Raw genomic sequence first — 23,865 nt, forward strand, 5'->3', positions numbered from 1 at the left:
TGGCTTATATTGAAAAAGCTGAGGGTACAGTGATGCAACCTGCTGCTTACTGATGATAGTTTCGTTGCTATGTAGGGACGATGAGATGGTGATGAACTATACGAAGAGTAGGTGAAAGCAACAAACTTTAAATTCGCGAAGGTGATGATGCACAGACGCTTATTGCTTGCTGGCTCAACAACAGCTTAAGGGGGTGCGCTAGGGAAACGCGGTAAGATTGAATTGGCATGCCGGTCAAAAAAGTCGATTTGCTATTTAATAAAGTATCTATATATTATACGAAATCATGCAAATTCTACTTTTCAATAATAAGAGAAAAGACTTTTAGCATCACTATATAGAAAAATTATTCGTAGCACTCAAATCGAGCGGATCACGAATGCTCTTGCCATTGTTCGAACAGGCAAGCCTTGCTCCCTCTACAGATGATAATTGTTCAATTGAATTAAAAATTCCCATTTATGATGATAAAAACAGACAAAGTAGAAAACGAAGTGGATTGCAGAAAGAGATACAGTACAATTTTAGTAAGGAGCATCTGGATCGGTCAAAGTTTTAGGAACACTAAGTGATCTTGGAAGCACATAATTCGGTTCTTTTTCAGGTGAGCCAGCCCACCATTGTTTCAAACATGAGTAGTCCTCTCGGTCAAACGACTTTTTGGGATCACAGTTGCACCTTCCGTTCTTGTGATAAGCCGGGTTTGTAGGACAATGGTTCCATGGAACGTGGTAGTAACCAATATCGTCAAAGTGATGAAGCTTGCTCTTATCTTGGAACAAAATTGCTGCTAAACTGTGAACGGGTGCATCTCCCCATCTCTCATAGAAGAAACCTCCTGATTTGTCTAGATAATCAAAGTATTCTGTGTACACCTTGCTTCTCCAGAATCGTAAATCTCCGATCTCAAAGTTACTCCAGAAATGGCACATGTTCCATCCGGGGTCCATAAATCTGTCTGGCTCATCGGTCAAGAAGTGCATGCCTGCATTCTTTGAGACGTATTCAGGGTGCTTTTCAACAAACTCTCTCGTTGTTTGATAAAGTGTAGCAACGGTTGCGGGGAACTCATGCAAAGCCATTGTGAAGCCGTATGTCTTGTTGTTCATCTGCATGAACAAGAATGGATCGTAATCGATATCGCAGTACAATTTCGTTCCAGGTTCAACACGCCAGTAATAGTCCAAATCCAAAGTCTCGGGTTGACGGAAGAAGAATCCTGATTGGAAACGACACATATGTCTGTACGATTCACTGTCTCCATAAATGACATTATTCTTGCGCATTTCTTCACGAACGTCGGCTGCCTTCTTTTGATCGATATAATCTGGATAACTCCAATGTTCTTTTGGAAGTTGACCGAATCGAATTTCGGATCGGGTCATCTGTCTGACACCCTCTTTGAATTCTTCCGAGAATGGTTCGTTATTCAAAAAGATCCATGGATATCCGTACTTTCTGTTAAACTTCGATTCAACATCGTACATTGCCGATCTCATCCCCTCCAATTCTCCATTACGAACCAAGACGACGAAACCAGCCTTTGCACGTGGGGCTTGATTGTTCTGTTGTGGAATATAGGTTGGCGGATAATAATTTCCATCACTACCTTTTGTTGCCCATTTCATCAGATCTTCTGCTGATGTTGGTTTGCCGGGGTTGTGTGTGTACATGTCTGCCAAGTCCTGACTGTATGGCAATGCTGTTCCATCTGAAAGTCCACCTTTGTAGCCATTCTGCCAAGGTCTTGGAATGCTCTTCCAGCTTTGTCGTACGGATTCATAACTGTTTGGCGTGAGGGTGAAATAAGTTGATAATGACAAGAATAACAAGAAGATCACCACCAGCATGATCAGCCTTTGAGGCCTTCTTCCGATTAGATCCAAGAATGTCATCTTTGTTGACCCTTTTTGACGGAGAACAGGAAAGTGATGGTGTTAATCTGAGTGAAATTGAATGTTGAACTTTAAAATTTGCTTGCCACAGAACGGGTGAGTGAAGTGCACTTGATCAGTGTCAGCTTGTCACATCCTTCTCACTGAACACGCGTTACGGTTTGTCATTGATTCTTTCGCGTAAAAAAGAAGCATGAGTTGCATTATAACCAATGTAAGGGCTCATTCGAGCAGGAATGTGCTAGGAACAATGATCATGCTTATCACTAGATCATCTCAAAAGATGGTCAAGATGGATCATATCATGTTGAGTAATGCCATATCATGAACAAGAAGGAGTTGGATGTGGATTTGATGTGAAGGGCAACATTGCTTACCTAATCTTTCAGTCCGAATGATTGATTTGCTTATATCATACAGTATTTGAATGTGAATAGAAGTCAGTACACATTCATGGTCAATTTAAGTGTCAAGTATAGAAGCATTATGCTCTTGTAGCTTGAAATGTTGTCTCAAACGTCAAGAGAAGTCAATCGGATCTTTTATATAAATATACACAAATATTGGAATAACACGGAGATAATCTATACTGGTGTAGTGCCATAACTGTGCCGGGCGGCGATAACCGCCTACCTTATCGGGCCCAGTTGCATACAATCAGGAACTGGACGTATGAATTGGACCGAATGTGATAGTTGATAGACCTTTATTTCCTGGGATGTCGGGCTCAGCATTCTATCTGCAATCGGCCGTATGATTATTTATGAATATCTTGAATATTTTACTATTTTTGCTACGATTTAACAAATCTTCCGCGGACCTTGCAAGTTGATATTGGCAAAATCCGTTGAGAAGTGTCACCAGCATGTTGCCGTCCATTGGCATCAAGCCCGGCAAGATATGACGAATTGCTCTTTGGCTTTTCAAAACATTCACTCCGTCCAATGAGACAAGAACGAAAGGTATAAATAAAGGACCACAACACACTTTCTGTCATCATAATTCCTTCATCAAACAAACACATTTCAATGCTCACTTCCATCAAAAAAGCCTTTTCAGCCACCCCATCTAAGCCTACATCCCAATCTCAACCCCAAACTGCACCCGAAAAACCAGCCGTGACCATGTCTAAATCACAAAAAGTACAAGAATTTCTGCAATTGATCAAACAACGTCGATCAATCCATGCACTGAACAATACGCCCATCTTACCTGATGCAGAGTTGGTTTCCCTTATCAAATCAACCGTCCGTGAATCGCCATCCGCATTCAACAGTCAAACATCCCGTGTGGTAGTTCTGTTGGGCGAAGACCATGTTCATTATTGGTCAAATATCGTCAAGCCAGCCATGCGAAAAGCCATCACGGATGAAGCAACTTGGTCAATTTTTGGTCCACGATATGATATGTTTGCTCAAGGTTATGGAACTGCACTCTTCTTTGAAGATGAAAGGACGATTAAACAACTACAGGAAAGTCGGCCTGCCATTGCGAAACTCTTCCCACAATGGTCGACACATGCGAGCGGAATGGCTCAGTTGAACACTTGGACTGCGTTAGAAGTGGCGGGATATGGTGCCAACCTTCAACATGTGAGTGAATCTTGCAAAAAGCACGTTGATGAACAAAAGACTGACATCCCACTCTTCCATCTCTGAACAGAACGTCCAAGCAGCTCCTGCCACCATTGTGGAAAAGTATGGTGTTCCAGCCGAATGGACCTTGCATGCCGAATTGGTGTTTGGCACTCCAGTCGCTACTCCCCCCGAAAAGACATACATCGACGATGCTGACCGTTTCAAGGTGTTTGGTGCAAAGTAGTATGCCAATTCCGTCTTCCACGGCTATAATTCATAGACCTTTTGTTGTACTGTTTCGCGATTGAATTGTATCATCATTTGATCATAAATATCAATAAGAAGTGGAGCAATCGTACCATCACATGGTCGTTATACAAATCAAAGAAGTGGGGTAAGAGTCCTCCTCTTTAGGCAGGTGATATAATCCCGAAGAGAGAGGAGAATCTTGATCTATAATATGACAAGAACCAAAAGATAAAGCAAGAAGAGGTGAGAAGAGAAAGAGAAAAGAAGAGTCTGTTTTGATTTTCTGCAAAGCGAAAAAAAAGCACGACAAAAAGCGAGGATTTTGAACACTTGATAAAAGATGGAATAGAAAAAGAACTTGAAAATCAATCCTTTCGAAGCCATGTTTTTTGTGTTTTGAGGGTAATTTTTTATTGATCTTGAGTTAAAAGGGAGAAGAAACCATTATTTTTCACGGGTAATCTGAGTGCAATCATTCCACCGTTCCTTTGTTGGAGAAGAACATCAACCGGATCCGAAAGGCTCAAAAGCATGACACCATTTTGACAGATGTGTTGGACAATGTACATCGGTGTGCAGAACCTTCCATCCTTGTGTATTATTGCGTCCCACATAAACCCATCTAAGTCTACACAAAGCACTCATTTCCTTTACACCTCGCGATTACGCTTTTGACCAGCAGCAGAAATCTCTTCTGCAAAGTTGGTTTGCGTGCCCACACCGCGAGGACGGATACCTGTATCTCTTGTGCGTTCTTTGGCGCTATGAGGACTTCCACTGACAATATTGCTGTTTGTGGAATTGGATCGTTGCAATTGTGCTTGGGCTGCTTGTTGTGTGGAGACTGCATGTTGCAATGCTTGCAATTGTTGTGCTGCTTGCAAAGCTTCGACGGAAGAACCGCCTTTACCGTCAGAAAGTTTCTTCTCCTCATCCGAACCCGATCGGACTTGGATCAAACCTTTCAACCATTGGTTTTCATTGCGGACCTTTTCAAGCTCTGCACGCAATTCGGACATTTCGTCTTGCAGTTCCTTGGTATGGGACTCCAAAGCGGCTTCACGTTGCTTCTTCTTCATGCGGAAACGGGCACTAGCAGCAGTGTTACGACGACGTTTATCTTCTTCGATTGCGTTGCGGTTAGATTCTGCATCAGCTTCTGGGTTTCCTGTATCAATCAACTTCAATGGTGGGATGTTGTCTCGCTCGACTGCACGCTTTGATAAGATATCAGCACGCTCTTCAGCGGTCATGCGGATCTTGTCACCATTGGTGCCTTCATCGTCAGGTGAATTTTCGCTGTTGGATGATGCGGCGGAGTGGGAGATGGAATTGTGCATGTTGACACCATTGAATCCATTCGGTGCTACTCCATGAGGAACATTACCGAATGGAGCGTGATGACCATTGACTCCTTGGCCGTTGCCGTTGGCAAAGTTGAATCCAGAGAATTGTGCACCAGGGAAAGGCGATGGTGGTGGAGCTGAAGTGATACCGTTTTGCTGATGAGCCGGTCCATTGTTCTGTTGTTGTTGCTGCTGTTGAAGTGAGTGGAGCTGTTGCATAATCTGACCATTCAAGTTGCCTCCAAATCCGCTCAATTGACTTCCCAAAGCACCTAATTGTGGGTTCAAACCGTTGAAACCGCCTAAAGATGCCAATGCCAACGGGTTTTGACTCAACAATTGTTGCAAAGCAAGCAATGATGTCAAATCCAATGGTCCGCTTGTGCCGGGTTGAGATGTAGGCGGGACACCATTGTGGCCGTTTGCAAAAGGTGTAGCACCGAATGGGAAGTTGCCGTTAGATTGGCCGGGGAAAGCAGCTGGCGATTTGTTGTCATTATGGGAGCGAGACTCATCTGCCTTGTTAGATTGTTGGCCGAAGTAGTTGTGCGAGTGCAAGCCGGCTGGATCGCGTTGTTGAATGGGCGATTGAGGTGCTGACATTTGATTCTCATCGCGAAGACGATCCTTACCATTTCGTTTACCATTACCGGGATTACGCCCCGCATTTGGCGTATCGTTTGGAGCATCATCGTTGTTCTTCTTCTTACGAGATCTCTTACCAGCACGACGGTCGGCATCGCCTTGATCGTCTTCCTTATCTTTACCGTCTTTGTCCTTCTCTTCATCTCCCAAAAGAGCATGACCGGTTGGACCATCGAAGCTAAAGTTTGCATTGGTCCAAAGTGCCAATTGCTCAGCAAAGCTACCTCCTTCGACGATATCATTGCTGGTTTGAGGATCGTGGCCTGGTGCACTGCTTCCTGGAGCACCGAAAGCGCCCAAGCCGTCTAGCAAACTAGTCGAACCTCCATCTCTGTCGATATTGCCATGCTGATTAGGATCGTTGGAATGAGAAGGTGCATTTGCGCCAGGAGAAGCGAAATGGTTCAAACCAAAGAGGAACGAGTTAGAGTCTTCGAATGACATTGTTGCTAATGTTGAATGTATGCGGTTTGTATGTTATCGAATGATAAGCGCACGACACTCTTGCCCACACGCAAGAGTTCGTAATAGGATTTGAATGAGTCTAGATCGATCTGAATCGTCTGATTAGTTGGTATACTGAGCAGAGGGAGTGGCCTCGCCCTATTGTTTGTGATTGATATGGTCGATTCGAGATCAAAATGATGGAAGAAGGTAAACTTATATGGAGATTGAATTTTCTACGAATCGCTCCGGCCGAAGGGCTTATGCTATAGCGTGCGCACGCATATATACGCAGATGACTCTCCCGGCTTTTTTTCACATTTGTGTGTGTGTGTGGTTAAGACCGAAGATATTGATTGATGATTGATTGTATGCGCCGGGGGGCAGCGCAGCGCACACGCACACGCACTGCAGTGTAATCTAAGTGTATTTGCGCGCAGCCCACGCACGGCAAAAACCCAATGAAAACGTTCCCAGCAGCAGCACTTTTGCCTTGATCGGTACTAATGAAAAAACTTCAAAAAAAGACAACAAATGTGCTCCGCGCAAGAGGAATTCCTACCTTTTTCTCAAGCGAAAACTACATCATTTCCTCCCCTGTTACGGGCGCTTAAAGCCCCGAACAGAGCGCCGTGCATATGAACACTGTTTAGCCGCTTCCAAGGATTAACCGTTTCATTCAGTTGAACTCCATTAGGCCAAAAGATACACACGCCTGTCCGATCACGGCCTTTCACCGTTGGGGCACACAACCACACTGCTTTTTGCCGTCTGGTGGCGGTAGGATCGCTCAACCGAAGGTCGGGGGAACAATGTCAAACGCTAAAATCTTAATATAAACTCAGATCACCGGACAGATGAGAGTCCAACGACGGACAAGGAGATCTATGCATTGATATCTACCTATTTGTCAATGGTGAAGAACAGGGTATAGGGCACGTGTAGCTTGATTGAAGTATTCTATCTATAGATTGATTGTTCTGCTTTTACGATCGCAACGGCGGTCGATCTTGGTGGTAGAAAGCGGCTGTGTGCTCAGCTTACCAAGATAAAGATTAGGAAAAAGACAATCAAGACCTGTTTATTAAGAGATGAGGTCAGTATATGCACAGCTTAAGATTGTCAACATTCCTCACGTCAATCATACTCACCCCAAAGATCTTCAACATTAGCCAACGATTACTCGACACGCTCGCATAATATTTAAGCAATTCCCTTTGAGCACCGCTTACGTTGTCTGCAACATCATAAACGTCACTGTCGATCCTTTGAACTGTATCACGTTGTTCGGCAACCATGTGTGCAAGTTGTCCAAAGATTTGTCCCAGTTCACTGATTGTTGATTCAATAGATTCAATCGCAGTAGAGCGTTGTTGCATATACGAATCTTGTCCACCATCCATAAGTTGCATTTGCATATATTGATTCCCATTCGTCGGTGCTGCTCCCATATCCAATGCCAAGAATTCTCCTCCTTTATTCTTGCCATTATCGTCATCCAGTGCAACTGCATTCGCTCCTCCTCCTGCTGTCGCTCCGCCGGGCTGTGTTCGATGGGCAACAGCTGTGCCTGCAGGTCCTGCTCGGTTCGGATTGTAAAGCGGCGAATCTGGTCGTGAAGGGGGAACAGGATTACGAGATCGCAATACTACAAGAATCAGTTAGCCGCTCATATGTTTTTGGGGTTGCAACATTTGAGCATCAAATACTCACCTGAGTTAGTTCCAAGTTGGCCGTTCGGTGCTCCATTGTATGCGAATTGCTCTGTACGGTCTCGTGACGCTTTCATGTTCTGGGAAGAGTGTTGGGCAAGTCAGTATGTCATTCCTTTCTACCCCACCATGCTCATTACCTACCTGTGTTCGAACTTCAAGGATATCCTGAAAGCTGGTCGTTGCATTTGCAAGCTTGGTCTGCAGTAGTGTTACCACATTTCCACGATGTTCATCAGCCTTTTCTGCTCCTTTCCCTTTTCCACCTCCGGCTTGCAGCTTTTGCTGTTTATTGAACGATTGCAGGTCAGACAATTGCTTATTGATGGCTGCAATATCATGTTTGATGATGTACGTTAGTTCGCTAATCTCCACAGGCCGGTCATCGAATAGTGTCTTCCTTCTGGCCAGTTGTGCTAGTCGTCCTAGCTTGCCTGTCGTATCACTGATATCTTTTCCGATCGCCTGCGCTCTTCGTGCGAATTCTCCTTTTGGTGTCTTTGCTGCTGCTCCTTGTGATGATGGCTGTCCATTGACTCCCGTCTGGGATGAAGGCGTTCCAACTCTACTAATCGGTCCCGAAGATCCTCCTTGTAGCAATCTTTCTCTTGGAGAGATGTATGTTGATCCACCGGATGTTTGTGCAGCGATCAATTGTTGAAACTCAGCCGTTCGATCTTTTAGAGAAGTAGGATTCGAGCCATAGGCTGACAACATATCGTGTCGAGCAGACATCATTCTTATATGGTGGCCAAGATCTGCTCTTGATGTGTTGGTCGACTTCCCTTAAAAGTGTGTTGTGCCTGCATTCAAGAGTGTGTTTGTTGGCCTCCAACACATCCTTCACGCCTGGCGGAGATTGCATTACCGTCCGCCCACAGTCTGTGCCACTCACGTTTTCGCTGGGCGGCAGCTTTTCTGTTGCAAGCCTGGCTTGGGAAAAGTGCAATCAATACGCGTGTGCGTGTAGGCTTGTTTGCCCTGCTTAGGAAGAATCGCAAGGCGATAAATTATTTTTTCATTTTAGAAGAAATCCATCCTTTTAGCGCATGCAAACTTCATCATCACGATCACATCACACGACCTTCTGTCACAAAAGCATCAAGATGGCATCACCAATTGCATCAACATCAAGAACAGTCTTGCGACAATCTGCACTTGTTCAATCAAGGAGCGGCAGACAGTCTTCTTCTAGACTATTCTCGACCTCTTCTCCTGCCGCTCAAAGAGAAATCGAATTCAGATTCGCAAACGTAAAGGCAGTCGTTCAGATCCCAACATTGCCAGCATGGCTCAGCAGACTACTTCCCTCTGTAGCAGATGAGGCATCTCACATGCCTGCTTTGGCTGGCGCTCAAGGTGAATCCTTTGCTTCTGCCTCCGAAGAAACGCAGGGTGCACTCGAATGGGATGGTATGTTACACGCAGTCCCCAAATCCAAAATCAGTCATTCAAGAAAAGCAATGAGAAGTGCAAACAAAGGTCTAAAGGACCGTGTAGATTTCGTTCATTGCCCTGCTTGCGGAAAGCCAAAACTTGCCCATCATATTTGCGCACATTGTTATAGCTTCATCTCACGTACACAAAAACAAGAAGCTCGATTAGAACAAAATCAATCTGCCAAGCAAGAACAAGGGCAGCAAGAGTAGAATGAATGCATCTGCTTTTATCACACATGTACTTATAATCTATCAATGATTCACACCCAATTTTTCCGTGATAAAAGATGCGACTCAAATGAGTAAGCATGCGGTATACATTAAAAATAAGCACTGAAATGATATTATACAGAGATGGTTTTGAACAAATGGAATCCATCAGCACTTGTACTGATGAGCATTCCACTAATTTGAGGATGCCAATGAACTTCTTTGATTTCACTTGCACCTTGATGACAGAAGAGCAGTTGATGGGGAACATCTTTTCCATCTGGTCCTTTGTAGGATTCTCTTGCAGCTGCCTCTTCTTCATCTTCTTCCACAGACAGATCCCAAAGTGTGACTTGACCATCTCGTCCACTTGCAGCAAAGACGGAATCTTCTGTTGGATGCCACTCAACACTTGAGATGGGTGCTGTATGCCATTGGAATGAGGCAACGGCAGAAGGCTTCTCAGCCTGCGTTGAACCCGCAGTGGCAGGCTTGAAGTTTCTCAAATCCCAAACCTTGACACATCCTTCATCGCCTCCAGACAGAAGCAAGTAGTCTGTGGTCTTGTTCCAGCTGATCACGTTGACATCTTGATCGTGTGCATCTTCCACATTGATCACACTCTTCTTGCTCTTCACCCGAACATCCCAAATGCGAACACTCTTATCAGCACTGCAACTTGCGAACACGGTTGGTTCTTTTGGAGACCATTGTAGATCTTCCACAGAAGATGTATGGCTTAGGAAAGCATTGGGATGAGTGGTGAATCCAGCCTGCGAGGATGTTGTGAGGAAGATCTTGCTGTGACAGTCTCCTGTTAGCAATCTCAGAGATGATGCTCTTCCAGATGCACCGCCTCCCGATCCGGCCCAATCCATTGCATATCCTTCAATAGAATGAGATTTGACGGTATGCATAGGCTTGTATCCTTTACGGTCAAATGTGCTGCTTCCAGGTCTATCTAGAGCATTGAACAACGGTCTGACATCCCAGATATCCACTTGACCGAGCTCTGACCAAGTTGCGACTGGGTATGGGTCCAAGCTTGGCTCAGAAGAGACAGTAGGTGCAGCCACTGGAGCAGCACGCACTCTATTTATCCCTCCGAGATGTGGTATTGATTTGTATTCTAAGATTGCATCATCATCCAAGTTGTCATCGTCGTCGTCATCTTCTTCGTCATCGTCCTCATCATCTGTAGTATGAAATCCGAGATACGTGTCAGTATGTTGCCCACAAAGACGAAAAAGAATGCACAAGTGCACATAAAAAGCTCAGAAGTTGAAAAATAAGGTAGCGAGATAGTTTTCGGCATCGAGCAAACATCCCAAAAGGGATGCGCTCATACAGCCAAATGCCTCAGACATCATCGATATTATCTCAAAAGAAAAAGTACTCACCTCCATCTTTCTGTGTTTTGTGTAAAGCACTAGCTTTCATGACCATGAGCTCGTTGTTCTTGGCAGTATCGGCTTGCGTTCCTGCAACAAAGTATGCAGAATGGGGATACCGTCTGCTTGTAGACCCAAGATGGTCCTGTAGAATATCAAACGAAAGACAAGGCCATGTAACATTGAGACGATGTAGCATCTCATATGCCGACTGATCAGGCTCTAGCTGTTGACCTTCGGGTAGTGCTTCTCCAACACCGGGAATGTACACTTTTGTCTCTGGCTCTTGTTCTTCGTCATCATCACCTTCAGGTCTTTGGATTTCACCATCAACCTTGACGCCGTCAATTTCCATTCCTTCTCCATCTTCACTTCCTGCCTCGCTTTCTTCTTCAAATTCGTCCTCGAATGGATCTTCAAATTCGCCCATGCCATCATCTTCATCTTTTCTGGCGTGAGCTCTTTGAGCGTTTGCCTCTGATGTTCTTGGCTGTTTGGTTATGCCATTTTGTTGTACTTCAACTTCTTTGGCTTTGCCATTGCTTGCCCTTTCAGGCGATGCAGCTCTTTTGTTTGACATTGTTGACCAACAAGAATGATCACAATGAATTTCTTCAGTGATGCACAAGTGAAGGTGATGGATTTTGGTAAACCTTGAATTGGACTTTCTTTTTTTACCGCTTCCATTTTTCGTGCTAAATTTTATTTTTTTGGAAGAAAGGAAAATTTTGGTCGAGCACGTGTTTCGTCTGTGCGTGTTTTTTCTCCAAAGCTTTAAACTTTACCAGAAGTTCCAAAATTTTGACAGGCTTGGTAGGGCGGCACCAGTGTTGAGTGATAAGGATTAAAAGAAGATCTAGATAAAAATGATTCTTCTTGCATGAAATCTTTTTAGGTAGCCATCACAATCTTGATCATAACTGGCAGTGTGATTGGTATCAGTCATGTTGCCTGAACCTCAACCTCTTCGCATCCTTGTTCTCGGCTCTGGTGGTCGTGAACACGCTATTGTGGTGCATCTTTTAAAATCAAAACGTGTCGAACAAGTCTTTGTTGCTCCAGGAAATGGAGGTACAGGTACAATCGACGTGAAAAGATGCTCCAATTTGACTGACGTTAAAGCTGGTGGCGACTTCAAGGAAATCGCACAATGGGCAAAATCAAACAAGATCAACCTTTGCGTTCCAGGTCCTGAACAGCCATTGGTGGATGGTGTTGAAGGCGCATTCAGAGAAGTTGGTATTCCCGTCTTTGGACCTTCTCCCTTTGCTGCTCAAATGGAAGGATCAAAAGATTTCGCAAAAGCATTCATGGACCGACACAACATTCCCACTGCAAAGTACAAGTCATTCAATGATAAACAGGTGAATGAATGCATCCAATTCGTTAAAGAACTTGGTGGTGCACAAAAGGTTGTCTTGAAAGCGGACGGTTTGGCTGCTGGAAAAGGTGTTTTGCTTCCCGAGAGTGATGCAGAATGCGAGCAAGGCGTTCAAGATATCCTTGTCAAAAAGGCATTCGGAAATGCAGGAAGCTCATTACTCATCGAGCAGAGATTACAAGGTCCCGAATTGTCTGTTTTGACATTCTCAGATAGTTATTCGCATTACTCTCTTCCACCTTTGCAAGATCATAAGCGTATCGGTGAGGGTGATACAGGACCAAATACAGGTGGAATGGGAGCCTACACTCCAGCACCCGAAGGAAAAGCTCCTGGTGTAGAAGACGCAATCGAGAAGAATGTCATTCAGCCAACGATTGCTGGAATGCGAAAGGATGGATTCCCATTTGTCGGTCTTCTCTTCACAGGGTTCATGGTTACAGAAAATGGACCGGAAGTGTTGGAGTACAATGTCAGATTCGGTGACCCAGAAACTGAAGCTGCACTAGAACTACTTGATATCCAGAACGGTCCTTCATTGGCAGACATCCTGGAGGCATGTGCTGCACGCCGTCTTGATGCTCTCGATGTCAAACTCAAGCCAAATTTCCATGCTGTCAGCGTTATTCTGGCATCTGCTGGCTACCCAGGCAAATACGAAACCGGAAAGAAGATTACCATCGGTAAATTACCCGCCGGCGTAGAAGTATTCCATGCAGGTACAAAGATGTCTGGAAATGATTTGGTCACAGCCGGAGGAAGAGTGTTGGCCGTTTCAGCTTCTGGACCTTCACTCAAAGAAGCTGTAGACCTTGCTTATGCAGGTGTTGCACAAATCGACTTTGAAGGGAAGACGTTCAGAAAAGATATCGCACATAGAGCACTCAAACCAGCACAAGCACAAAAAGCAGCCGGTCTAACATACGCTGCTGCAGGTGTGGACGTTGATGCGGGTAACGATCTTGTAGAAGCTATCAAAGCACACGCAAAGAGTACAGCCAGACCTGGATGTGATGCTAAGCTTGGAGGATTTGGTGGTGTGTTCGACTTGAAGGCTGCAGGCGATTACAAAGATCCCCTCTTGGTCAGCGGAACAGATGGTGTAGGTACAAAGTTGCGTGTCGCACAAGATTTCGGCAAACACGATACTGTTGGTGTCGATTTGGTTGCCATGTCTGTCAATGATCTTTTGGTCCAGGCTGCTGCACCCTTGTACTTCCTTGACTACTTTGCATGCTCAAAGCTACATGTCGAAACAGCTGCAAACGTCGTCAAAGGAATTGCAGATGGATGCAAACAATCCAAGTGCGGTTTAGTCGGTGGTGAAACAGCAGAGATGCCAGGAATGTATGTCGGAGATGATTACGATCTTGCAGGATTTGCAGTCGGTGTTGTTGAACGCAAGGATCTTCTACCACGTCTCAATGACATCAAGGCTGGAGATGTTTTGTTGGGTCTTCGCAGTTCAGGATTACACTCCAACGGTTTCAGCCTGGTACGAAAGGTGATCGAAAGAGCAGGAATCAAATATGAAGACAAATGTCCATGGGCTGAAGACAGTCAATTGTCCCTTGGTGACCGTTTGCTCGAACCCACACGTATTTACGTTCAAGCTCTCACACATGCTCTTGGATTAGAAGGAGGTGCAAACAGCGTACCATCGCCACACATCAAAGCACTTTCACACATTACTGGAGGTGGCTTCACTGATAATATTCCACGTATCTTACCCCAAGGTTTGGGAGCTGAAGTCAATCTTGCAGCTTGGAAACGACCGCAATTGTTTGCTTACCTACAAGAACAGGGAAACATCGCACCTCTAGAGATGTGCAGAACACTCAACAACGGTATCGGAATGGTCCTTGTCGTAGAAGCAAGTGCAGTGGATGAAGTATTGCAACTGTTAGCAAAGGGTGGTGAAAAGGATGTCATCAATATGGGTAGCATTATCAAAGGCAGTGGTGTTGAATATAAGGGACTAGAAAGCTGGTCTTCTTAATTTATTTTGTAGTATTCTTGTAAGCAATTTCTTCATATATTTGTCAAAATTTATAAATTGGAACCATATATGAGACGAACAAAGCGAAGTCATTAAAAAAGTGGCAGCAAACACGAGAGAGGTAAAAAAAAACAGAAATCTACGTACGCAGAAAGACGGACAGATCAGAGGTCGTCCAAATCGCTGTCATCATCATCTTCAGCAGGTGATGGAACTGATTTGGCAGCAGGAGCTTTGGCTGGGGCAGCTTTGCCGTTTGTGGCAGGTTTAGCAGGAGCTTCTTCTTCGGTGTCATCTTCACCTTCACTGCTTTCTTCATCATCAGCTTCTTCGAGCCAAGTGATAAATGGACCGGCGGCTTTACGAACCTTTTTACTGGTCTCCTTGTCAACGTACTTTTTGCTGACATGCGTGGCCCAGCTCTTAACAACTTCTTCATCCAAAGCATCAATTTGGTACAAGCCCATTAAAATCTTTGGGACACCGTTGGGGACCAAGTTGGGGAATTGAATACCAGCCAAACGCTCAACACCGCCCAACAAGGACTTTTGATGTTTCTCACTTGTGGTCATCTTTGCGATCACAGCACCGTACTTCTTGAGCTCATTGACAGCATCTTCAGTGAACAAACCTTGCACCAATACTTGAACGGCTTTGTGCTTCTTTTCAATACCGAATTCTTGTGCTTTCTTGTACACTTCAGCTGCAGTGCATTCACGACCTTCTTCGCCGCCTTTGCGGTTGGCGATCAACCAGAGACCGAATTGATTGTAAGGACTGTCTTCGTCCTCTTCCTCTTCGTCACCGCCGAGGCTTAATGTGTTCATATTGCCTTCCAAAGCTTTTACACGGGCTTTGACAGCTTCTTCAGAAGTATCGACGGACCAGTCATCGTCAGCCGTCTTGACTTGCTCAGCAGTAGGGATGTGAGCAGCTTCAGCATTGATGCGCGCAGTCAATTCATCATCAGAACCGCCGCCATCTGCTGTATTACCGTCATCAGCAGATTGACCTTGGCTCTTGGATCCCTTCTTCTTTTTCGGTGGAGGGTTCTTGACAATAAAAGTTGTCAATTTGTGACGCATATCAACATCGCTGCGTGCACCGCAAGCCTTACAGTCACGCAAGATCATGCCATCTTTGGTAATCTTGAGATCTGTTTCGGGGTTCTTGCAGCTACCACAAAGGACAAACTTGTCGATAAAGTCATCAAGCAATTTACGCAATTGATCAGACTGATGAGCACCATTGACAATGTAGCGTTCATTCTTTTCGTCAAAAGAAGTTTGAGCGCCCAACTCGCAACCAAAGTACTTGGTAGGGTAAGTAGGAGGACGGCTCAAAGCACGGGCAACGTCAGTCATGTTACTGACAACCGTTTTGATACCATTGCCACGACCTTCGATCTTGGTTTGCAATAAAGGCATGCGGTAGCGATAGAATTTATCGTCGACATCACGACGAACGTTGACGACAGCCATGTTGAATAATTGAATTTGCGTAAAAAGGGGCGCACGTCACTTTGATTCGAATGCGGTTAGTGGCGTGCTATATTCAAAGCTTCTCTCTGAGAGCGTATTGATAAGAATATATGCATATATGCTCTTGCAATACAAAAAAGCTTGCGATAAATTCTCTTGAAGAAAGAACAAAAATGCTGTATCAAGGACCTATAAAGGGTTCCTTACACGGCAACAAGAATGGTGGTTTGGGCCTGCGTGAATGCGGCGATGGTCGATTTCCGATAGAAGAGTGAAGCGACGCTAACATGAACAATCCTCGCGAGATCGACGATGTATAGATCGAAAGAGAGAAAAGAGGAAAGATGTAAGATGGCAAAAGAGTTGTTGCAAGTTCTTACTTCTTGTTGAAGAGCGTTCTGAGCGGCTGAATTAGATTGATTGCGGTTGTGTGAGATTGTCTTGCTCAACGTGTTGTGATCGTCAAGAGACAATGACGGTACCCTAGTCCGATGCGTAGCAAAGATGCGACGAATAGGATGTTGTTATGGTGATGGTAAAAGAAGGCATACGACATTTGTATAAGCAATTGACTTTTTTTGCGTTTGTGCCTGCTTTCAGATACGGCCAAGATGCGGCGCAAAAGGGCGTAAAGGGAGAGCCAAAGCCCAAGGCTTTTTTTAGCTTTGAGAAATTGGAAATAATCCCCGGACGCCTAAAGAGTGCTGAATCAGACAATGCAATCTTGCTTACTTCACGTGCTTTGGCAATCATCAGCTTGGACCTCTTTGGGAAGCCAAAGCATACAAACGCGTATAGTGAATACAATTAACCGCGTTTATATTCACAACACATTTGGAGAACAACACTTTGACATGATCGTCATCACGAGGTCCATATAACGTGATCATAATGGCTCAAGCTTCTTCTTCGAGGCGGTCTTCATCGCCATTTAAAAGCTCAAGTCGTTCGCCACGAAAGGCAGCTTCACCCAGTCTTCAATATTCGCCTGTTCTAGATCCTGATCAATTAGAACGCGAAGGTGGTTTGTTGGATGAAGATGAATCGGGATTTTTGGATCTTGCTAGTATGGGAAGGGGAATGGAAGATTTGAACTTGATGGAATCTCCAATGCCTAGAGCGATCGCATCTTCATCTTCTTCTGCTCGACCAAGACCATCACAAGCAAGACTTAGCTTGCGGAACACATCACCAAGCAAACCCAAAGGAAGACCAAGTTGGGGTCCCAAAGCTAGCCCGACCAAAGGGAAGATGAGATTGCTGGAAGGATTAGATGCATCAAATAGCTCACCGAATGGCAATGGTCATACTACCTCTTCCTCCACTCAAAAGAAGGAAAGAACACTCGGTGCTTTGACGAGCGGACGAACGGCAAAAGGAGGACCTCAAAAAGCACGGCAGAGTATATTCGCTCGTCCTACCCAATCAGCGCCATCTCAAGCAAAATCTCGTCAATCAACTGATGCAGGGGACGATATCGGTGACGATTCATTCATGAAGAATCCAGCTCTGGCAACGAGCACAGGAAGTACGTCTAGTGTGAGAGAACGAGTTGCATCATTGGAACGAACAAAGGATGCTTCGGCTGCCCTTTTGGCAAAAGCGACCCCGCAGAAAAGCTCCAAAAGCATCAATTTCGATGAACAGCTAGCCGAAGTTCGGAGGCTGAATAAAGTCTTTGATGCATATGAGCAAATGCTCGTTCAAAGTGCTGATCAAGTGGACGATTTCACAACACGAATTGGAGAAACGAATGCATTACTGGATAATTATATCGATTTAATGAGGCAGACCGAGCGTACACAACAACTTTTGATGGACAAAGATTGGAAAGGTGTGACTGAAGATGAAGCCATGCATGCACTGACGCTCGAGTTGGCCGAAAGAGAAGAAAGGAGAAGGAGGGAAGAGGCGGAAGAAGCTGCTAGAATGGCAGCTCAGAGAGCTAGGGAGGCAGAACAAGCTCGTCTAGCAGCTGAATTGGTTCAACAACAACAGCAAAAACAGATACCAAGGACTACTACAGCTACAAGAGGAGCTCGAGCAAGTACTGCCGTGAGGGGAAGCGGGTTGCCAACAAGGGGAACTGTTTCAGCAAGAGTAAGAGGAGCTAGCACGGCTTCTGTGCGAGGAAGAGCAACAGCAGGAAGTGGTGCAACAGAATCCACTGCTTCGTCTGGACTAAATAATCGTTATGCTAATGTACGCAGCTCTGGCTATGGACCAAGATGAGTGGAGTTACCCGAAAAGAAGAGCCTTGTATTTATACTGTAAGATATAAATGGGAAGAATGCATTGAGGAGTTGGGACCATTTGCTTTACACAGGCAGTACCATCCTTTCTTTGTTTATGACTAAGGTTTAATGGTAGCTGTGTCAACGATCATTGCAATCATTGTCTGATATGTGACACATGAATTATCAATTGTTGCATGAGTGATATACAATTAGTAGATTACGAAGATGAAGGGTCTGGACAGCGATCAGGATAGTCTGCTGGATTTCCAGCCCATGTAGGGAAAGGTTTTGCTGGTCCAGCAGTACCAAAGACGGCAAACGAAAGAATGAAAATGGTAAGAAGAGTACCGCCATCCAATCCTGCAGCGACAATATAGCTGTATCGTTTAAAGATTTTGAGTTTGTAATTTCTGAGGTAGTATTGAATGAATACACCCAAGAAAACGGTTGTTAGCATAATGCAACTTTGAGTTTGATTGTATGCAAACCAACCGCTGTATTGGAAAATAATTGGTAGATTCACATCCCGTAAATCAAGTTTACCAATCTTTGGCTTGAAATGAGTGATAACACGATGCAAGCAGACGGCAAGGAAGCCGATTGCAAGACCGATTGGAACTATCACATATGGTTTTCCAACATGATATAATTCTTTCGAGAGTGCCCAAACGGTTGCCTGTGTATTTACCGAGCTAAAATATTGCCCTGACCATTGTCCAGAGCCGTTATTAGTCAGAAGAACATCGCGTTGATTGTTGATTACCGAGATCATCACGGCGTAATTGATAAACGAGCCAAAGACTACCGATAACGTTTGTGTGGCGAGCATTGTGAAGGGGGGGGGGGGGTGAATAAGTCAAGTTTCCTATTAGTGAAATAGCTGTATTATAAAAAAGGAGCAATTTGTTATGTTTCATTAGGTGTAAAGTTGATTTTTATAATGGTAGGGATATCAGCTTAAATTTTCGTTACCGTGAAGAAGAGGTACAAAAAGTCAAACTCTCAATTAATGAAATGGGTATATTATAAATATCTGGTAAAACGTTATATTTCATTAGTAGCAAGATTGACTCTTCAGAAAAGGTATAAGGAGAATTTCAAGAATGCCATAAATGCCTGAAAGATTTTAACTTTAAGGGTTAATAGCAAGTGATGCCCCAATGAAGTTTTGACTTATACGTGCAACTACATATATAGAATGGTTTTCGAATAGACCCATTTTCCATAAATAGTTGTACGGACCAGAAGCATTTGACTTCTTTTACGATTGTGTATGCTCAGACAAATCGACAAAGACAGTCTTGAGTGCGAAAAGTGAAAGTGAACATACGTTTAGAATATCGCAGGCGCTTGCACCAAATTGAAGTATGGCAATGGTGGTGAACCCAGAGAATGGTCAGATGACTCGTTCATGACGCGACCGGTCAGTTGTTGGTATTTGTTTTCTAAATCGTTAATTCGAAATATAAAACTATATGACTATATGCGATATGTTTGTGTGGTGAAAAACAATTTACTTCTAAAATATGCGACCGGCCGAAAATATGGAACGATTTGATCCGACGGCTCAGAATCCTACCGTGCAATCACAACACTTTTATTTTCGAACAAAATGTGCTTGGTGTGGGGTCATTGATCCTGATTTACATAAAGGAAATTGCGTAAAATGTGAACACAAATTGAATCAACACTTGGAGCAGACCTGTTTGAAATTGCTGCAGGAAGTGTCCAAGTGATCCATCTTGCAAAGCATCAAGATGTATTTCTTCAGTATTCTCAAAAAATGCTTCAAGAACGCTTGCAGAAGTGTTGAAAAGTAGACCTCCAAAGTACAAATTTGAAAGTGGACGACCTGGTACTGCTGCTCCCGCAAATCTTTTTCAAGAGCAAATTGGTGTTTATTCCATTACCAAACATATCGTAGAGGATTGCACTGAAGGGAGCGATGGTAGATCCGATCAGCAAAGCGATGATATAGGCCTAAACAGGCATTGTTGTTCCTTCACGGATGCTCGCAATGAGACCAAGTATAAAAGCGAAAATCAAAATACCGACGTACTAAAGGTATGAAACTGTCAATCTAATTATCTCCGATATTGTTTTAGCTCCTACTCTTCATACGAATCAAGATAATACGAAGCCCGAAAGTGAAGGCAGTACTGACGAAAAGAACGGTTCAGGCTTCGATTCACCTGATTTAGAAGAAAAAGCAAGATATGAATATGTACTAAACAACATCACTCCAGATGTATTCTCATAAGATTTATAAACGAATCGCTATTTCATCAAAGGAATATTCGAGTTGTCGGCACTTAGTATATAATATGGTGTGATTGATTGAAACAGCATAAGGTACGAAACTTCTTACGCCGAAGGATCCGGACATCGATCAACAAATCCACTTGCTGGATTGAGAGCATAATTCGGGAAAGGTTTGGCCGTACCTGCAGCACCGTAAGCTGCGAAACTGAGAACAAAGATGACCAGCAACGAGCCACCGTCCAATCCGGCAGGAACGAGATAAGCATACTTTTTGAAAATTTCCGGTTTGTATGTTCGTAAATAGCCTTGCACAAAAAGGCCAACTAGAACGATTGATAAAATGACACACGTCTGTGTTTGAAGTGAGAACCATCCCATATACATAAATATCATTGGTAAATTGATGAAGCTTACGTCGACTCTACCAATTCTTGGCCAAAATTGAAAGATGATTCGTTGAATTGCAACGCAGCCAATGCCAATCAAAATACCAAACGGAACAATCGCATACGGCTTGCCTACGGTGTATAAGTCACTTGCCAGTGACCATACTGTTGCTTGCAGGTTGAAGGATTGGAAGAATTGACCAGACCATTGACCGGATCCGTTGTTCGTCAACAGAATATCTCTCTTACTGTTCACAATCGATACCATTACGATATAATTAACGAATGTACCCATCAGCGTGCCTAGAACTTGAGTTATAAACTGTAAAGGTGAAGAAGCGGTTTTTTAGCTTTTAAGATGAAACTCATTTCGCTACATCGACAAAACTCACCATTGTTCTTGGCTTTATTTTTAAGTAAATTCCCATCCGGAGGTCCCCTAAAAGAGATAAACACTGTGAGACGGCTTGATGAGAAAATGCACCAAAATAGAGGATCGCTAATGGCTTTCCACGAAGCGAGACACCCGCGATCATTTTCATGATTGGTTGCGTGTTCACTCCACTACCGAATTGAGCATACAACATTCCGCTTAAAGGTGCAATGAAGCTGCCAAGGGCTAAAGCGAAAAAGAATGATCCAGCAGGCAATGTTGTATCACCACGTAGATTGCCTATCAAACCAAATATCACGGAGATGATTGCAAGACCTGCATACCATACCCAATGTACTTCATCGTATCGTTCAATCATAATTTGTTGATGACGACAAGTAAATTTTTTGGTTCGTGCTTCACGAATACTTTGAACAATTTTCGGTCCCCAAAAGAAGACTGTTTGTGCCATCAGAGCACCAACGGCTGCCATTGCCATGATTTGACCCCAAGCAAAAGTTGCCGTTATCCTCGGTATGCCATGTTCGACCAAAGCTGTTTGATTGAGTAAGCCATTGGCAAATAATTGATCTCTTGGATATTTCGTACCCTCTTGCGTCCATAAACTTAGGGACATAAACGGTAAGTCTTTTGCGCCAAATGCACCCCCGTAGTATACCCCGATAAAGGCAAAATAACAAAAGAATAAACCAATCCAAGTATTCACTTGCCAAATCAACGGTAAACTGGTCACGCCTGAGCCAATATATTGCCAATCAAAGCAAAGACTAAAAATGCCTAAGCCTTCATTTGATTGAGAGCCGCCAAATAAGTTTGTGATCAATTGACGTCTGGACTGTGGCGCATTGTGAGCTGCTAGACAGGGAATAGAGATAGCCACAAGAATAGGAGCGATATAAGCAGGGAAGAATTCATAAACGGTCATGAATGCAAAAGCATACCAGAACCATCTCAAAGGCCTTGAGTCTGCTAACTGATCCCAGTGTAAGCGCTGGAATAACTGTACCAGAGGAATATTTGGCCAATAGACCATACTACTCGGATACAAGAGCAAAGGACGCAACAAGCCTGCCAATCCATACCCGTACATTCCGATCGACAGCGTTGTTAATGTCACATTTGTCGCTGTCAGTGGAACATCGTAAAACAACTTTTGAGCCGTGAAAGGTGTAATGGAATCTAATGAATTACTTGCCGATGTTGCTGTGATTGAAGCGATTGCATGCTCTTTCAATCCGAACGGTCCAGGATTGATGAAATCGAATAAAATCAACATCCAAGCTTTAATGCTCGAGCTAGGCATATCTCCCCATCGCGCACGTAAACCAGGACCTGATGGTAAAAACCTAGCCCAAGCCTTTCCGATAAAATAGATGATCAAAACCAAAAATGAACCACCAATACCTACTTGCGTAGGTTTGAACATATAGATTTGCGACATGGTAGCTTGAAATGCGCCAAGGACAAGGCCCAACGACAAAGAGCGAAAAGTGAGACAAGGGTCTCCATCATCTCGGATGGGTAACAGATATTGGCTCACATCATGACCATCACGAATCATATGATTCGACTCGGATTCTTCGCTTTCATCTTCCAGCACAAAATTTGCTTTTTCTGCCTCCGTCAGTCCTTTTTCATTGTAAGCGTCTTCCTTCTTATCTGGCGTTTTTTCCGTAGAACCATTTTCAGGATCTGGTGGTGTCTTCGCCAGCTCGTGTAGTACAGCTGACTTATCAAGTTCTTCTTCGTATATCTCCTTTTCGATTACCATCTTGATCGAACCATAGCCCATAAGAGTAGTATGCCAAAATCTGACGGGGAGGAATATTTGCCGTTTGCTTTCCTTGAAGCTGGCTTTTATATCAAGTATCGAGGCATGACTTTCAAAATTTGCCCGTCTAATTAATTTCGGTAATCTTTATTCGTCATCCACCACGACGTCTTGGAAGAAGTGCAGAGCTCATAGTGAATTGCCTGATTTCCCCACATTTTTAGAAAGCACGCAAGCGTCGGCACCGTCGTTTCATTTCGGAAAACTCCTTATCTTACAGGAACGAAAGGTAAAAGAGGATAGAGATAAGCTACAACGGTTATTTCGAAATCAGAGTCAATTCTTGAACGAAGAATTCAAAAGAATAATTCAAAGTCTTGAGGAGGCGTATACTCTGATTGAATGGCGGTAGCGTTGCCTCGCGTGACACCAGGAGACAAGCCTCTCACTAATCCTCTTTCTCAAGATGTGCCCATGGATTTGCAATTGTGAAAGATGGCCTGATGATTGGGGCTGTAGTAAGATTGCAAATTAGTCACCAGGTATATGCAGCATTACCGTTGTTTGTCACTCACCTACTTCCTCAAGCGGTAGTAAAGGCTCATTCATAATTGCGTTCATATCAGTGCCCCTCTGTCTCTGATTATCATTTTTGTTAGGACGGCTACCTCCCCTTCCGCCATTGGCTCCATACCCTTGTTGAGGACGCTGTGTATGCGAGGAAGGGTGTCCTTGTTCGGCGGAATATGAAGGCTCATTCCTGTCTGCGTGCGGGTATGGATGACCTCGTGCATTCCCTCTTCCTCCTCTACTTTGACCTCTCCAGCCACCATCGCGTCCTCTCTGACCTCCTCGAGAACCACCACGACCTCGAAAACCAGCATTATTCCCTCTAGCAGAAGGATTCGAAGGGCCAGATGGTGGAGTTCGCGAAGCATTTGGCGTGGAAAAGCTCGTTGGCAAGCCCATAGCCGCCATTGCATCTGCTGTAGTATCTCCTTCCATTGTCACTGCTTCTTTAAACCGATTCTTGCTCGATATTTACC

The 23,865-nt window shown here is 44.1% G+C and overlaps 12 protein-coding genes across 12 annotated transcripts; 4 read left to right on the forward strand and 8 right to left on the reverse strand.

The window, feature by feature from the left end:
• Positions 1–434: 434 nt before the first annotated feature.
• FA14DRAFT_188838 (putative KRE2-alpha-1,2-mannosyltransferase) lies at positions 435–2,198 on the reverse strand. The gene has a single exon (XM_025501685.1). The coding sequence runs from the start codon at positions 1,893–1,895 to the stop codon at positions 525–527; it is 1,371 nt and encodes a 456-aa protein (XP_025355090.1). The 5' UTR covers positions 1,896–2,198; the 3' UTR covers positions 435–524.
• A 598-nt stretch (positions 2,199–2,796) lies between these two features.
• On the forward strand, positions 2,797–3,655 carry FA14DRAFT_160239 (Nitroreductase). The gene has a single exon (XM_025498585.1). The coding sequence runs from the start codon at positions 2,924–2,926 to the stop codon at positions 3,551–3,553; it is 630 nt and encodes a 209-aa protein (XP_025355091.1). The 5' UTR covers positions 2,797–2,923; the 3' UTR covers positions 3,554–3,655.
• A 1,019-nt stretch (positions 3,656–4,674) lies between these two features.
• Positions 4,675–4,845, reverse strand: FA14DRAFT_114560 (uncharacterized protein; the record flags this gene model as incomplete). The annotated part of the gene is made up of 1 exon (XM_025496059.1): positions 4,675–4,845. A coding segment is annotated over one exon (171 nt), but the record flags the coding sequence as incomplete, so codon positions are not given.
• A 2,346-nt stretch (positions 4,846–7,191) lies between these two features.
• FA14DRAFT_120294 (t-SNARE) lies at positions 7,192–8,585 on the reverse strand (the record flags this gene model as incomplete). Its single annotated transcript, XM_025496398.1, has 5 exons — positions 7,192–7,233; positions 7,308–7,804; positions 7,870–7,948; positions 8,013–8,404; positions 8,501–8,585. 5 exons carry the CDS (start codon positions 8,583–8,585, stop codon positions 7,192–7,194), a joined length of 1,095 nt encoding a protein of 364 aa, XP_025355093.1.
• Positions 8,586–9,283: 698 nt separating this feature from the next.
• On the forward strand, positions 9,284–9,517 carry FA14DRAFT_122060 (uncharacterized protein; the record flags this gene model as incomplete). Its single annotated transcript, XM_025496498.1, has 1 exon — positions 9,284–9,517. One exon carries the CDS (start codon positions 9,284–9,286, stop codon positions 9,515–9,517), a length of 234 nt encoding a protein of 77 aa, XP_025355094.1.
• Positions 9,518–9,580: 63 nt separating this feature from the next.
• FA14DRAFT_160242 (WD40 repeat-like protein) lies at positions 9,581–11,547 on the reverse strand. Its single transcript, XM_025498586.1, has 2 exons — positions 10,918–11,547; positions 9,581–10,712 (listed from the first exon to the last, which is right to left on the reverse strand). The coding sequence occupies exons 1-2, from the start codon at positions 11,486–11,488 to the stop codon at positions 9,652–9,654; spliced, it is 1,632 nt and encodes a 543-aa protein (XP_025355095.1). The 5' UTR covers positions 11,489–11,547; the 3' UTR covers positions 9,581–9,651.
• A 168-nt stretch (positions 11,548–11,715) lies between these two features.
• FA14DRAFT_144211 (aminoimidazole ribonucleotide synthetase) lies at positions 11,716–14,355 on the forward strand. The gene has a single exon (XM_025497237.1). The coding sequence runs from the start codon at positions 11,853–11,855 to the stop codon at positions 14,286–14,288; it is 2,436 nt and encodes an 811-aa protein (XP_025355096.1). The 5' UTR covers positions 11,716–11,852; the 3' UTR covers positions 14,289–14,355.
• Positions 14,356–14,370: 15 nt separating this feature from the next.
• Positions 14,371–16,011, reverse strand: FA14DRAFT_34049 (eukaryotic translation initiation factor 5). The gene has a single exon (XM_025502216.1). The coding sequence runs from the start codon at positions 15,767–15,769 to the stop codon at positions 14,453–14,455; it is 1,317 nt and encodes a 438-aa protein (XP_025355097.1). The 5' UTR covers positions 15,770–16,011; the 3' UTR covers positions 14,371–14,452.
• A 600-nt stretch (positions 16,012–16,611) lies between these two features.
• FA14DRAFT_188846 (uncharacterized protein) lies at positions 16,612–18,103 on the forward strand. Its single transcript, XM_025501686.1, has one exon. It carries the CDS (start codon positions 16,661–16,663, stop codon positions 17,999–18,001), a length of 1,341 nt encoding a protein of 446 aa, XP_025355098.1. The 5' UTR covers positions 16,612–16,660; the 3' UTR covers positions 18,002–18,103.
• A 120-nt stretch (positions 18,104–18,223) lies between these two features.
• Positions 18,224–18,835, reverse strand: FA14DRAFT_178194 (OPT superfamily oligopeptide transporter; the record flags this gene model as incomplete). Its single annotated transcript, XM_025500829.1, has 1 exon — positions 18,224–18,835. The coding sequence occupies one exon, from the start codon at positions 18,833–18,835 to the stop codon at positions 18,224–18,226; it is 612 nt and encodes a 203-aa protein (XP_025355099.1).
• Positions 18,836–20,370: 1,535 nt separating this feature from the next.
• FA14DRAFT_123099 (OPT superfamily oligopeptide transporter) lies at positions 20,371–22,819 on the reverse strand (the record flags this gene model as incomplete). Its single annotated transcript, XM_025496550.1, has 2 exons — positions 20,371–20,976; positions 21,047–22,819. 2 exons carry the CDS (start codon positions 22,817–22,819, stop codon positions 20,371–20,373), a joined length of 2,379 nt encoding a protein of 792 aa, XP_025355100.1.
• Positions 22,820–23,267: 448 nt separating this feature from the next.
• FA14DRAFT_178196 (uncharacterized protein) lies at positions 23,268–23,824 on the reverse strand (the record flags this gene model as incomplete). Its single annotated transcript, XM_025500830.1, has 2 exons — positions 23,268–23,332; positions 23,395–23,824. 2 exons carry the CDS (start codon positions 23,822–23,824, stop codon positions 23,268–23,270), a joined length of 495 nt encoding a protein of 164 aa, XP_025355101.1.
• Between the last annotated feature and the right edge of the window lie 41 nt (positions 23,825–23,865).

The sequence above is a fragment of the Meira miltonrushii genome (assembly GCF_003144205.1).
Source record: "Meira miltonrushii strain MCA 3882 unplaced genomic scaffold FA14scaffold_2, whole genome shotgun sequence".
In the NCBI taxonomy this organism is placed as follows: Eukaryota; Fungi; Basidiomycota; class Exobasidiomycetes; order Exobasidiales; family Brachybasidiaceae; genus Meira; species Meira miltonrushii.